At 39.6% G+C, this 14,568-nt stretch overlaps 2 protein-coding genes across 5 annotated transcripts in view; one reads left to right on the top strand and one right to left on the bottom strand.

The window, feature by feature from the left end:
- ORC3 (origin recognition complex subunit 3) overlaps positions 1-3,208 on the bottom strand; it is a 34,727-nt gene extending 31,519 nt beyond the window's left edge. The window contains exons 1-2 of one of the 2 annotated variants that reach the window (XM_058836366.1): positions 3,050-3,208; positions 601-655 (exon numbers count right to left, since the gene is read on the bottom strand). In XM_058836366.1, coding sequence (XP_058692349.1) covers positions 601-655; positions 3,050-3,073 — 79 coding nt within the window. In that variant the 5' untranslated portion in view covers positions 3,074-3,208. The remainder of the gene's footprint in view (positions 1-600; positions 656-3,049) is intronic. The other variant, XM_058836365.1, reaches the window with a different exon arrangement.
- Positions 3,209-3,373: 165 nt separating this feature from the next.
- The window catches only part of RARS2 (arginyl-tRNA synthetase 2, mitochondrial), a 29,828-nt gene continuing 18,633 nt past the window's right edge, over positions 3,374-14,568 (top strand). The window contains exons 1-7 of one of the 3 annotated variants that reach the window (XM_058835301.1): positions 3,374-3,479; positions 4,110-4,183; positions 4,804-4,900; positions 7,703-7,786; positions 9,090-9,187; positions 10,307-10,362; positions 11,925-12,008. In XM_058835301.1, the coding sequence (XP_058691284.1) occupies positions 3,441-3,479; positions 4,110-4,183; positions 4,804-4,900; positions 7,703-7,786; positions 9,090-9,187; positions 10,307-10,362; positions 11,925-12,008 (532 nt within the window). In that variant the 5' untranslated portion in view covers positions 3,374-3,440. Of the gene's footprint in view, positions 3,480-4,109; positions 4,184-4,803; positions 4,901-7,702; positions 7,787-9,089; positions 9,188-10,306; positions 10,363-11,924; positions 12,009-14,568 lie in introns of those variants that run through there. The other 2 variants (XM_058835303.1, XM_058835302.1) reach the window with 2 other exon arrangements.

Genomic DNA, 14,568 nt, shown 5'->3' with positions numbered 1-14,568 from the left:
GATGATAAAAGTAGATTAACCTGGGAATAAAAACAGTAAGTTTCCCAGCTGAGTCTCAAATAGCAATTATTTAAGATGCCTTATTTCTGGTTCCAAGAAGAGTCAGTCCTCAAATGAAAACAGACCTGTATACACATCTAGAGAAAAATGTACACAGCAAATACTAGTGGACAGAAGCCACGAATGGCTTTTCCTCCTTCTTTTCCACAAGAAACTTACAGAAAATACCTAGAATGTAAGATTTATGAATGGGATACGATTTCTGACTCCCACAGCTTGAAAATGGCTCATTCAGACCTTCAGGTGAATTGTTTGCCTGTTAGTAAAAACCTTATGGTAGCATGGTGAGGAGTTCTGTTGTAAAAAAAATACAAAGATGGCTACACAGTCTTGATTGCTGGAGATGAAAAAAGCCCAGCATTTACTCTAGACAATAATTTGCTTACATTCCACCAAAGAAAAGAGTTTTCAGTAATCAAGGAGTAAGAGAAAACCTCACACAGCTAGGACAGAAGTCACGATATGAACGCAATCAGATGTGATGAACCTTTCAGGATTAACCCTTCTCAAGAACAGAAACATAAATGAAAATGCACTAACCTGTTTTCTCAGACAATCTTCTCTTCTTGGTACTTGGTTTAAAAACAAAGCAGCCCTAGAGAACAGTAAAAAAACCCCAAATAGACTTCAATACAAACATCAATCTGACTGGCTCCAGAGGCCACTTTATTGTCCTTTTATTTCAGTGCTCCATTAAACCAGTAATTTGCACTAAATCGCCAGCCTCTTAAGAATATCAAGTTACATACTGCCCCTTTATATTTCTGTTTCAAGCTGGAACACTAGTGGAAGCAGTAACCCGGTGCACTTGTTCAGAATTTTTTCATCTTCCATTATGTTTTGATTCAACCATCAACTGGGCCAGCAGCAGATTCTTTAAATGTCTCAAAACCTCCAACAGGTTTAGAATTAAAAGGAAATTATTCCCTGGGGACCCATCAGTACAATTTTCTCAGTACAGTTTCAGTTAAAAACAAAGCAAAACGCAAGAGGCTAAGATGAATGGAAAACACAATCCAAAATAACACAACAAGCGTTATTAAGTCATTTATAAAAGAAAATTACATGCCCAAGCCACAGTGAATTGCATCCCAACTAAAAAAAAAAAAGTAGATGGTTAGAAGTAGAATGACAAATGCTTGGGAAAAGGTTCATATAAAACCCACTGTTGGAAGGAATTCCTGTAGAGACAAGACACGTCACAGTTAAACCTATTTCATCATGCAAGATGTTTTCATTTTCTTCTAGAAAATCTGAAATTTCTTCCCCCATCCTCTCTACAGAAGCTCATCTCTTTTGAAGAGTTATGAAGATTTCCTATATATCAGAAATCACATGCCAACTCTCACTGTGAGGCTCTTGTGCTGCAGCAAGGGGGAAGGAAACACCTAAGTGTTGGTAATAAACATACTGAATCCCACATTTCTCAATGGAGATGCTTACACAAGGATTATTGAACTCAACCTAGGATAGTTCAGCCACTAGAGTAAGAACAATGTAATGAAAAATCAAACACCAGAGGTATGTTCAATTTTGCTCACTCACCAGTCTGTTGAGTGACTTCAGACGTGTTATTTCCTATCTTGCACAAATAAGAAATTGCAGTAAACCACCAACATTTATACTGACCCTCTCTGAAAAACAGCCTCATGAACTGGAGATGCCTTCAGACACATTCCATTTTACCACGTATATTAAATACCATTTATAAACAGCTGGACAAAAGCAGTGGTTATTCTACAAGTGCCAAACACTCTGGAACAACCACAGCAAAAAGGTGTCCTACAGATTTATTTGTGCTGCTGCATGCACAAAGGGAATTGGCCCCAGTGAGTATAAATCATATACACAAAAGAAGAATGGACGCTTAATCAAACTAAACATAAACACTGATGAATGCTTTGCAAGCACTGGCTTTTCCACACCACTGAATGTGACTGAGACTGGAACATAAAACTGCAAAGAAGTATTATATGTAAAATGTGGGAGGCGAGGTGAGGGGACATGATTCACTGCCAAACTATCAGGCAATGGCCATTGTCAAAAGCGAAATCCAGCTGTTTCAGATTAGGTTTTAAGTTCGTTTGGAAGCACTTTACTTCTGAAAGTAATAAACTGCACAGTGCCTTCTGCACCAAAGGATGCAGCTGCATATCACAACTCAGTGAAAAGCAATGGAAGGGGAAGGAGTCTTCCTGAGATGATAAAACACAAGCCGTGAAGCATTACTGTTGTCCACTGCATGATCAAGCAAGAGATGAAATAAGTTAAATGCTTCAAATCAACATTTCAAATCTCGCTATTCATTGTCGCTCTTATGAATGCACTATCCCTCTGAACACAGCTCACATAAAAGCTTTCAATTCGGAAATATCAAGGCAATAACAGACACTTAACATTACGTGTGGGGGACAGCACTTTTAGTTCTATTTCTTTGTTGAACTTGTTTTGGGGCGGCGGGGGGTGGATGGGTGAAGCAACAAGTGCGGCAGCAAGCAACGCCACCCGACTTCACCTGGAAGTGACAAAACCCTCAGCCACAACACTCCTGGCTCTGTTCTGGGTGACATTTACTCCAAGTGGGAATGGGTTTTATTGTGCCAGGAAGACAGCGGGCAGGTAACACTTCGGGGTCACTCACCCCTCATGGTGTGACTCTAGGACTGCCCTGTGCAAGGGATAAGGGAATCGATGGTCCTTGGAGGTCCCTTCCAGCCCAGGATACTCGGTGATTCTGTGGGACTGCGGTAAAGACAAACAGAGCCTCGGGCAAAGCGAGGCCGGGTACGGATGGAGATCCAGCAAGGCTTTGGGAAGGGGCGGGCAGCGGAACACGGAGCCTGGGCACCAGGGAGGCGGGAAAGGCAGCGGCTGGAGCAGGCGGGAAGAGGAGCAGGCGCAGGACGCGGCGGATGATGCCGCGGGTCCAGCTCCCGCACAGGCCTCGCTGCTCCCTGGGGAGCACCCCCCGCTCTCTCCCGCTCCTCACCTTGGATACAGAGCACGTGTTCATGTCGCCCCTCGCCCGCCGCTACCGGAGAGGGAGAGGAAGAGGAGGAGGAGGAGAAAGAGGAGGAGGAGAAAGAGGAGGAGGAATTCCCGCGCACGCGCGCTTCCGTCGCACCGCCCACAGCCTTGCGCGTCCCCGCGCCGCTGCTCCCCCCCCCTTTTCCCTGAGCAGTGGTACAGCCCCCTCTGCGCTGCGCCGCGCGATTCCTCCACCCCCAGCGCAACCACTGTTCTCCTCCTCCCCCTGTAACCTGAGAATGGTACGGCCCAGCCCGCCCCTGGGCGGGCGGAAAGGAACGGGGCGGGGGGGGATAAGGGTCGGCCGTGGAGAATAAGGGTGGGCCGTGGAGCTTCCGCCGGGCGGTGCGGCCATGGCAGCAGGTTCCTTCCGGAGGAGCATTGCTTCCCAGGTACGCACCGCTTCTTCCCGCGGCTGGCGCGGAGCGGGAGTGCCCCCTGAACCAGATGTCCCTTCCGTGCCCTCACAACGGGTTCCCCCTGCCCGGGCGGCTCACAGTGGGCGCGACCCGCCCCGCCCCTGCCTGGGGCGCGCTTTGGGGTTTCCTGCTGGGATTGAGCTGGAGTGAGGAGGGCACAGTCATTGTCCCATCCCTGGATGTGTTCCCGGCCAGGGTAGATGGGGCTCTGAGCAGCCCGGGCTGCTGTGGAAGGTGTCCCTGCACATGGCAGGGGTTGGAACGTGGTGGTCTTTAAGGTCCCTACTAATCCAAACCATTCTGTCATTCCATGACCCGTCCATAATGGGTTTGATGGGATCCTTCGTGAGAAAATAAAAAATCAACTCTCTGTGGTGTTTTGCCTTGCCTTTTTTCTAAGGCTCCTTTAACATCTCTAAAGTTTGTAATTTTTTTTGTATTGTTCATAATAGTTATCGAGTCCTTGCTTTTTTTTACCTGGGTTGAAATTAGATTTCAGATATAAAAGGTGCATCCCCCGTGGGTATTTAAACAGGGAGCAGTATTTTTTCTTGGATCTTTGTCTTTCAGCTTAAGTCAATTTTTTCTTTATTTTCAATTTAGCTTTCAAAAGTTTTGGATGTGCCACCAGAGAATTTAATAAAGTCCATATCTGCAGTTCCTGTCTCCAAAAAACGGTAGTTGTTTACATTTTATCTTACAATGTTGGTCATGTTTTATTATTTTATGGCATGCCTGTTATTGTAAAAGCTTAACAAGACTTCAGGGAAAAAACACACAAAAATCCCAAGCCTTTTATACCAATGTAATTATAAGATAGTTCAATCCAATTAAATCCCTATATTTTTGCAAGAAAGCTTAAAGTAAATATAATTGCTTACAAGCCTGTACGAATTTTTGGCAGTGCATGGATGGCAAATGCTTCAACAGTGATGATCTGAATGTGAAACTGCTTAGAGCCAGTGTAAAGTTATGGAGGATTTTTTTCTGTGTCCTGCTCAAGAGTTGCAATAATGTTAGCAAGTAAATTTTATTTATTCATGAGCATAGTTTTTATTTATTACGTGATGGTGTTCTCACCATATCTACTTTCTGATTGTATTAGAGCAAAGCTGATATTTGGCCTTCTAGTCCAGCTTTCTAAATATAGTGAATCTTCAGATATTTGTGACTGGGTTATGCTTGGCAATTACACTTGTCATATGCAGAGTCAGCTTGGATCTGCCAAATCTCCCCAGCATTTCAGCAGGTTTTTTTCCCTCATTTTCATATATTGTTGGTTTGGGTTTTTTTTCAGGTATGTTGCTGATTTCCAGCTCTCCATTGCTTCTGTAATAGAAAACAGTTCTAGTGATTGCTTAGAACATCTTCAAGCTCAGCAGCTTGCTGAAAGGGTATGTTAATGAACTCCTCATATATTGATGTAGTAATGAACTTACAGACTAGATGTGTAAGGGGATGTATGATAAGATAAGAATCCTTTCTCCAAGCATCTGTTTGGGTCAAAGTAGTTTGATGATTACTTACTGTAATTGTACACAGCATCTTCATAGGGAGTTGGAGAAGCAGCTTTGGTTAAGGTTCTTGTGAAATTGTTGTTTTCAAACAGTTTCTATTAAATAGTGCTGGTGAAGTTAGGTGGGTATCTTAAAGGGTGTGCCATGGCCTGTGCTGTTGCCCAGCACTTGAGGAAGAAATTGATTGTGTGGTAGCTCAGAAAACCAAAGACTGCAAAACCCAGCTCTGGAAAGGCAATGGATGAAGTTGGCCTGTGGGACAAACAGGCCTAACTTTCAAATCCTTATCTGCCTGAAATTGAGTTTTCTTGGAACAGCAGTTTTTTCAGGTGTGCCATTTGGGAAATGGCAGTAGCTGAGTGTTAATACTGAAAAAAAGGACAAATAAAACCAGTTGTAATACTGCTGAGGAGCTAAACTGTTTCTCATGTCATTCTTCATTGCTGAGGTGTTGAAGTTATCCATGTCTTGGACCTGTTCTAACGAGATAAATATTCTGACTTGGGTGGAAGGAGAACTGATGATGCACACATATACAACCAAAAGTTCTGAAACAACTGGAAGATGATCTAGAAACATGAAATAATTCAGGTTGGAAAGGACCTCAGGAAGTTATCTGTTCCCATATCCTCCCCAGTGCAGATGGTTTTGATGAGGTTGCTGAGGACTTTTGAAATTCAGTGAGGGAGGATTAGACAGCCTCCCTTTCAATCTGTTTCAATGACTGTATCATCACAGTAACAAGTTTTATTTTTCTCCTTGTGTGTCATTTTAAAACCATCAGCTATTCCCAGTGTTTAGGAAGCTGCGAGTTTCTTCCCTTCTTTATTGTTTGTGGCTCAGTAAATAATCCTGATACATTTAGCCCTACAGCTTTTCATGGAGGAGCAATTTTAACAAAGAAGAATAGACCATCAATATAAGCCCCCAAATTAAATAGATCGTGCCACCTAGACAAAGCAAAATAAAAATCCATAATCTCTAAGGAATGCTTTTTGTTGGGTGATGAACAAATGAGATGCATTTTACTTGTTTAGACTGGTCATATCATTTCCAAAGAAGGTAAGCAGTGTATAAACTAGCAAAATATAACTGTGTGTCAAAAACTAGCAGAGGGAAAAATGCAGGCAGTTACTGGTTTTTGTCATGATCAACAGTTGATGGAGTGCCTCAAGGTTCAAGAGAATGCTCGCAGTCACTTCTGAGGCCACAATATTTATAATACAGGTATTTAGGTTAGGCAAAAGGAGATGGAAGTTTTTCCAGTTGACTAAAATAGCCTAAATAGCTGGGCAGGGAGACAATAAATGAAGCAAAGTACTTCAGTGCTCTGAAGTACTGAAAATGGTCTGTCAGAAAGATCTGGGGGTCTTGTTTCCATGGGCTTTTGATTTCATTTGGCTGGCTGATTCTTTTTTCATTTTTGTACTGTCTGTTCTTTGTGGAGGGGACATTGTCTTGGGTGTTTTAATGCTTCTGTACTGCACAGTGGCATCCTAGTGCAAGCCTTGGACACAGGGACATCTGGTTACTAAAGGACCACTGGGCACTTGGAGAAGAGGTTGTTAAAGCTGTGGAGAGGACAAATGAGCACTCTTATTAAAGAGAGATAAAAACTACTGATGTGACAAATGGCAGATTATGTAGAAAAAGTTTATCAGAACAAATGTTGTGGAGAAGATCCAGTGGGTGTTCCTGTTTTCTCTCTGTCCCGTAAGCAGAAAGGACCATTTGTAAAACAGTAAGGTGGAAAATTCAGTGTCAAGACAATAAATGTTTTTTTCACATAGCTTGTGAGTTAACATTGGAATTTGTTGTTAGCAGAGCTTGTGAAAGTAAAAGCATATATAAATAAAATCAAAGCTAGCTACGATTTCTCCTGGTTAGATCAGTGTCTTAAGCTGGAGATCTAACATGGGCATACAATTTCCTCTTCATGGTGATGAGCTTCAGGAGGAATGTATAGCTTGCCTCTCCCATACATACTGAGTGAGAAGGTGATTGTGTCATATTTTTATATGCTTTCCATCCCTCTTTTTCCTTTTTTTTAGATAACTTCTTGACTGTGAAGGACAGCTGGTTTAGTAAGAAGCTCTCAAACATGACAGGTTGAGATCCAAAGCTCTTGGGCTGTGAAGAGACCCAAACTTGTGTTGACATTAGGTGTTAGTTGGCCAAATATGCCTTATGGGTTCAGACTTTTCAAGACATGTGCCTTATGGAAATTGTAAATTAAATTTTTAATAAATTTGCCTTTAATATCTTTATTTTGTGACACTGGGTACTGCAAAATGTTGTCACTAATTTTTTTTATTTTTTTGTTAAGTTCTGGCAGCTACTGTGTAAGTTGTCAAATGTATCTCAGCTTTTGTCTGTACAAAGAGTTCAACTACTACTCCAAATCAAAAGAAAACAGACTGTGCACAGGCAGGGTCTGAAGTGGAACATATGTGTGGCATTTCAAGCTGAGTTATATTCAGAGCTTATTAAGCACGAATGGGAAATAATAAAATTGTCGCTTTTCCAACAGCATTGGTGAAATGATCCATTTATGATTGCTTCAAACAAATAACACTTAATGTTTACAGTGGATTTAATTAATATTCACAGTGGATTGAATTACAGTTTTCCAGTTCATCTGTTTTCATTTAGAGTTTCTGTTTTATTTTATTCTCTTAGCTAAAATGTGATTCAGTAGTGAGTGAAATCAGCGCTGGTCCAGGAACAGTGAATTTTACAATAAACAGGGAATTATTAGCAAAGGTGAGTAGTGTCTTTCATGTGCTTTAAGGTTAAAATAAGTTTTCTCAATATAAAACTATGGATTACTATTGTCTTAGGAAGGTACTTTCTATGTTAAACTGTCTTTCACAAGTTTTCCCTGAGGATCCCTGTTGCTGATTTGTTATGTAGGGCTAGAATTTGAAATGAGGCTCAAGAAAACTTCCTCGTGTGAGGAAACAATGCATCTACTGTTCACTAATAATCATAACTCTTTTCCTCTCTCTGCTTTAAAATGCAGGCTTTTTTACATCTCCTTTGAGTTTTGACAGTGTACAACTCAAAAGTTTTGATCTTGTAAACACTATTGGTTTTACCTGGCATAAAAGTATTTGATAGCAGATCTTTCATTACACACTTTGCTGGAAAAAAAAATCCAGGGGAAAAAAAAAATCCAGAAGAGAGGATGTATTCTTCAATAATCCTGACTGAAGTGTACATGTACCTTGTAACCAAGAGACTAGGTGTATTAGTAAATTGTGTGTGTCTAGCTTGCCTTCTGAGGTGTCATAACAAGAACAGAATTAAAGTATTTTTTACAGATGCTGTTCCTTTTTTAAAAAAAATCAATAGCTGTTGCAGAAAAATGTTAAAGTGATGTTTTTTGAGTGGGAAAAATAAGAAAATTTTCCACTGAATGAAGTGAGATTTCCACTTTGTTTCACTCTGTTAATGGCTTCTGTTATCTTCAGAAAGTTTGTTCAGTTCATACAGCTTCACAGGTTAGGTCTGTAGTGCATTGGCCTGTGTGACCTTACACATTTCAGTTCATGGAGGGACTGACTTGGTGCTGTGAGCACATCACTGATAATACTCATACAAACTGTCCTGATGAATATTTTAAGGCATTTTACAATCTCCAGACTTTCAAAGTTGACATATTTTAGTACAGATCATTCATACTGCCCTTACAAAATTGCAGGTGGAAGAGAGAAAAAGAGTTGTTTGGACACATTAGGATTGAAGAGTTGGCTTTCTTTGGCACTAAAAGAGTAGAAGTTTTTCACAAAATTCAGCATTAATTTTCACCAAAACTCTGCACACAATTCCTCTTAAATTTTTTATTTGATCAGATACAGCTTTCAAAAGTTAGTGGCATTTTTGTCTGTGTATGAGACTTTGTTTGCTTGGAAAACCAGCCATCTAATTACTAATGTGAATAAAGGATGTGGGATCAGTTTGATTTGTGTCTGGTAAACAGTTTTCCTGGCAATACTTTCTGTTGGTGAAAATTCCTTGTGTGGATTTGATTTTTTCTGTTGTTGTTTTAAAAATTATACTTTAGACGGTGCTGCAGCAGGTGTGGAAAGATGGCTCAGAGTATGGAATAAAAAGTGAACTTTTCTCTACAGTTCCCAGACAAAAGGCGGTGATTGAGTTCAGGTAAGCACATCTGAAGTGTCTTTGAGACAATTGCCTTGTCTGCTGATTGATATTTTCTGGTTGATAGTCACTGCTGTAAAGTGTGATGCCTGTGATGTTAAACCATATTAACTAGTATTATATTTAGCAGTATTTGACATTCAGATATATTCACCAAGTAGAATATAAATTATGTTCAGGGATTTGAGGCTTTTTTCCCAGAATGTATTTTTGGTATTTAAGGAGTTCATGCCTTACACAGCCCTCCGTTGAGAATAGTCTCATTTAACACCTAACAGCATTCAGTTCTTAAGAAAGCTTCTTTTTATTTTCTTATGAAGAAGTAAAACCTGAATTTCCAGGCACTAATCAGGTTTTTTTTTGTACCTTTATACCTTCTTCCCTGACTTGTTAAAGCAGGCAGGCATTTGTCTGGCTAAATCTTGTTGATTGCTGTCCCCAAAAGTTTTTTTCCACTGCAATTTTGTTGACTGTCACCTACTCATGGTATGAAAAGTGTCTGAGTCAAATTTTTTATGCGTAAATATTTTTGTTGAGTAATATTCCCTCTGCAGGCTTCTAGTCTTGAAAAGTAAGAACTTGGCTTTAATTTGGAGGTTGAATTTTCATAGCTGAACTTTATATATATATATATTTATTTATTTTAATCTGGACAAACAGTTGTGTAAAGAGTTGGGTTTTTGTTGTTTTTCTTTGTGAGGGGTGAGCATTGCTGGAAAGATGTAATTTTGGTTACACAAAATCTCTCATCCTGGTTTATCTCTGAAAAAGACATGAGGAGAATGATCCATATGTCCAAAATGTGTAGAAAAGTGAGAAGATATTTTTGATTCTTTGTTGCTAATACAGCTGGGCTTTGATTAGATTTTTTTGCTTTTGTTGGGTTGGTTGATGGGATGGTTTAACCACAGCACTGTCTGTTATCTAATACTGGAGGGAAAACTGGTTGGATAAGAACACTTGCTGTCTAGGACAGAGGCTAATCAGGGAATCTTATGGGAAAATTGAGGATTGAGCTTTTATTTCAGCTCTTCTAGATGCATGTGTTAAATTCTTTTAACTTGGTGATCTGGCAGTTTTGTCCACTGAGCAAATGTTATTTGTAAAAATCTGTTACAGCTCCCCTAATATTGCCAAAAAGTTTCACATAGGACACCTGCGTTCCACCATAGTAGGTGAGTGTGCATTTCACTGCTTCCTGGGAGGGCTGCTTTGTCTGCCTGCCTCACTTGACAGGGGAGCACTGCTAACATCTCACTCCTCGGGTGTGAGTGGCTTGGGTCAGGCTCAGCTTGCTAATTAAAACCTTTCTGCTCATTATGCAGTGAAGAAAAGAACGTGGTGTGTTGCTGGCAGATTTATTAAGTCACACATAATATAGTTTTATGACTGTGGATATTAAATGAAGTAGCTTAAAATTGGTCTTCAAAGACACCCAAGGCAGTTTTCATTGAGGTGTTAAGAGAGTCCTTTGAATTTTAATTCTCAATTTGCACTGGACTGCAGAGCAGTTCAGATCATTATGTCTTGGTGGCTGCCCTGCAAAAAGCTTGCTTTTATATGCTAATTACTTTATGCCAGTATTACCGAGACAGTTGCTGTAATTTCTAATAGAATAATTAATAAATTTCTTGTGCAGTGCTCTAGTGGTATATGGAGAACTGTATTTGTCCTTCATTTCCTGATCTCACAATAAAAACTAGGAGGTTGTAGCAGAAGATCCTACAAAATCTGTGCATCTAATAATGTATTAGTTTTTAATTATACTTAATTCATCATGTATAGTTATTAATTTCATAAATTAATTACCTCTTCCATGGACAGATAGTTGAGTGAAATTATGTATTTGGGTTTTTTTTATGCTCCATTTCTGGATCCTTTGTTACAGAAAAAAGCTGCTTTCAGAAATAGTTCTGTAGATCAATGTTTGTCCCAGAGTAAGACAATTAATTCACTACAGAGAATGGAATTGAAAGTAATTGCAAGCTAGAATGTGGTGTTAAAACAATACAATAAGAGTTTTCTGCATCCTTTACAACAGTATTATAATTAAAAGGTACCCTTGAAGCAAAGGAAAAGAGAGGAAGGGATGTGATTATTTCTTCTTTGTAATTCTAAGGCTACGACTAAGCTCAGGAGAGAGAAAAAGGGGTTTTGTTGTAAGAGCAGCTGGAACTTATATATATATATGTCCTTATAGGATACGACAAGTTTGGAGCATGGTCTGTTAAATGCAGAGCTCAGAACTGCTCCAACAGTCTACAGAGATTCAGGACTCGATGTTCTCTCTTTAGCATCACACTTAACAGCAGTTTGTGAATTTTGAGTGCTTGCCTAACCTGCTTTGAGGTTGCCTGACTGTGATGGAATTATGTATAATGCCACATATGTGTGAGAATACAAAATGACTTTAAAAGGTCTTTCATGATCTTACACTTTGCAATATGTGCATGTACATCCACCTGTGTATGTTTTTATCTCTGTAGTGTGAGACACTTTGTGACACTGTTCAGATGCACAGCCTTTCTTTTCCTGCTCAGAAAGGAACTCACTTTTTACTATTACTGCTACTGCTGCTTTCAGTTGTCAGGTATTTTAGCAAATCCTGCAGAGTATTCCATCTGATTGCTTTTCTGCTTAATTTTGAATACAGGTGATACAAAACCAGAAAACGGTTCCATAGGGATGAGAGACTGCCTACAACTGAATAATAATATCATTTTTGTTTCATTACCAGGGAATTTTATAGCAAATCTCAAAGCTGCGCTGGGACATGAAGTAGTAAGAATAAATTACCTTGGTGACTGGGGCATGCAGTTTGGTATGTTTCAATATTTTTTTATACTGTGTCCTTTTCTATTGTATAGTATGGTCTAGGTTTCCAGCTTCAGTTTTTGTAGGCCCATTGGATTCACTCTTTGCTCATAAGGAATGATATCATATCTCCATGTGGGTAATGTATAGCTCATTTCCTTAAAAAATCTGAACAAAATAGTCCAGAATGATCCATCAGCTGTATGCTTGTACTGATGTCCAAGAAATAACAGGACCAAATTTATCCAACTGTCTCTCTGTCCCTCTCAGTAGCTCTTCTCTCAGACTAAATGTGTAGTTTGGGGGTTATATGTTTTGTTTTGGGTTTGGGTTTTCTTTGGTTGCTTGGTTTTGGGTTTTTGTTGTTGTTCCTTTTCTCATCATTCATAGAGCATAATTAATTTCCACAACAACCACATTTTGGCACACTGGGGCTCAGAGAGTTTATATCTTTAGAGATATCCCTACACTTTCCCTGGAATATTCAGTTTCCTCTTAAAATGTAGCAGAAGAGAGGTGTGTAGATGGAGAATGTGCAAGTGAATAGGGGCTGGAAGACTAACAGTCCAGTATGCATACAGATAGGCACCTCCATCTCTTCTGAAATCATCAGATTAGTGGGGACTGAATAGTCCTCTCAAGTGCAACCTGAGGATGCATGGCTTGATATTTATTCCCACTCCAGAGATCATTTACATCCCACTGCTGGATCTATAGCTATCCCTCTGTTATGGCAGCTGACCCATCCATAGCATTCACAACTTTGTTGACTTCTGTTGTTAATCTTGCATTTTAAATTGATATATAGTCTCATCTCCCTTTCTAATTGCCCCCAAAAAGCTAGTTTGGGCATATTTTTAGGCATTTAAAAAAAGGCAATCATGCCCATTTCCTCATTCTTGAAAGCTGGTACATCTCTGAAAACTATAAAAAATCCCATTTTCTTTCACAGTAGGCTCTGGAAGCTGTCCATTTATTGATGTTTAAATGGCAAACACAAAGTGCAATGTCTGTTAAGTGGTCACTTTTTATTATTCCAGTCCTTATGCTGCCCCTTCCAGTTTCAATAGTACTGCTGCTTTTGGGGACATCAAGGAATCAATATTATGAACAGAATTGGGTTAAAAATTTAAAGTCAATGCCCTACTTTCAATCCATTTTTATATTCGGATTTGTAAGTGTAGATAACTAAAATACATTCAGTTCTACCTGTTGTCCTTCTAGATTAAACTCCTGGATTTTAGGCAGTGTGGTATAACAGTCTCAGGACTGTGAGAGTGGTAATAAAATATTCTCTCCTTTATTGAATTATTTCCCCTGCAGCTTGCCTTTCCTGATCCTGTTTCTGATGAAACAGTATCTTACAGCAGAGCTTTGCTTCGCTTATGATTTGTTTCATAAAAATTGAATACAGAATGAATTCACCAAAAATTGAGTAAATTTCATCTTTGCATATTTCATTAATGTTTGCCCCTTAGACATAATTTTATCACTACCCTATTGTATAATAAATGTGGCAATGACAGTTAAGCAGTGAAATGCTGTCTGGATAAAAGGCTTCTCAGCTGACCTCATTCAGTCTGCCTTTGAAGATACTGAATAGCACTCTGAAGTCTGAATATCAGGAATTTTATGTATTTCGATATAAAGGTTCCTGAAGGTATAAAGATCACAGTACCTATTATTTACGTGTGTGCCATTTGTGCAGCACACAACTCTTAGAATCATGCTTTTGACCTAGCAGTTCCAACTATTTCTTTCAAAGTAGGTACTCCCCTTTTTATTTGGGCAGGCTCAGCTCAAATATATGGCAGGTATTGTAACCAATAATAGTCATGCTGGTCATACAGAGTTATAGCACAGCAGTATTACTGTAATGGTCCTTTCTCAGGAGCAGTGCTGTAATTAATGGTCTGTCAGCTGCTTTTACAACTGCTATTGTCAGAGGCTTTAAAATATGAGAATTGAAAACATATTTTCCTGAGAGATAGCAGAGAGGTCTCAGCCTTTAGGCAGTTTTGCGGCAGGTTTTTTAAGGTAGCAAATGCAGTCACACTATCTGTTTATCTGTCTCCCTGTCACTCTGCTCCTAATAAATTTTTAACCCATTGGGCAGCTTTAGCCAGATCTGACAAAGAAAAATATCTCCAAGAGAATGAATTTCTTTTGGAATTACGACAGTTGGCAGCTGAGTAAAAGTAGAAATACAGTATATTGACCTCTGGGAGAGAAAGTTAGCTTCTGTGTTCAGCCTGCTGGCTAACCAGTCACCATCCCTAAGTCAGAATCAGTTCCAACATGTGCTGCATCTTGCCATTAACTGGTGAGGATAACAAGGTCTGGGGATAATATGGGAAAGACAAAAAATACATGGAAGGATGTGTTTGGGTTGAATAAAGACTGACAGTTGTGCTGGAGATGTGAAGTCAGCACTGAATAGTGGAATGTTTAGATACGCTAATATCTGAGAGAGATCATTAGGAAACCCAGCTCTGATTGCTCATAGAACAAGCTGTCCTTAACTCCCTTCCAATAGGATTAGACTAATTTTGTTTCCTAAAACCTAA

The sequence above is a fragment of the Poecile atricapillus genome, chromosome 3 (assembly GCF_030490865.1).
Source record: "Poecile atricapillus isolate bPoeAtr1 chromosome 3, bPoeAtr1.hap1, whole genome shotgun sequence".
NCBI classification, from domain to species: Eukaryota; Metazoa; Chordata; class Aves; order Passeriformes; family Paridae; genus Poecile; species Poecile atricapillus.
Note: the sequence above shows the minus strand (reverse complement) of the source record. Positions and strands in the feature narration are given on the sequence as shown.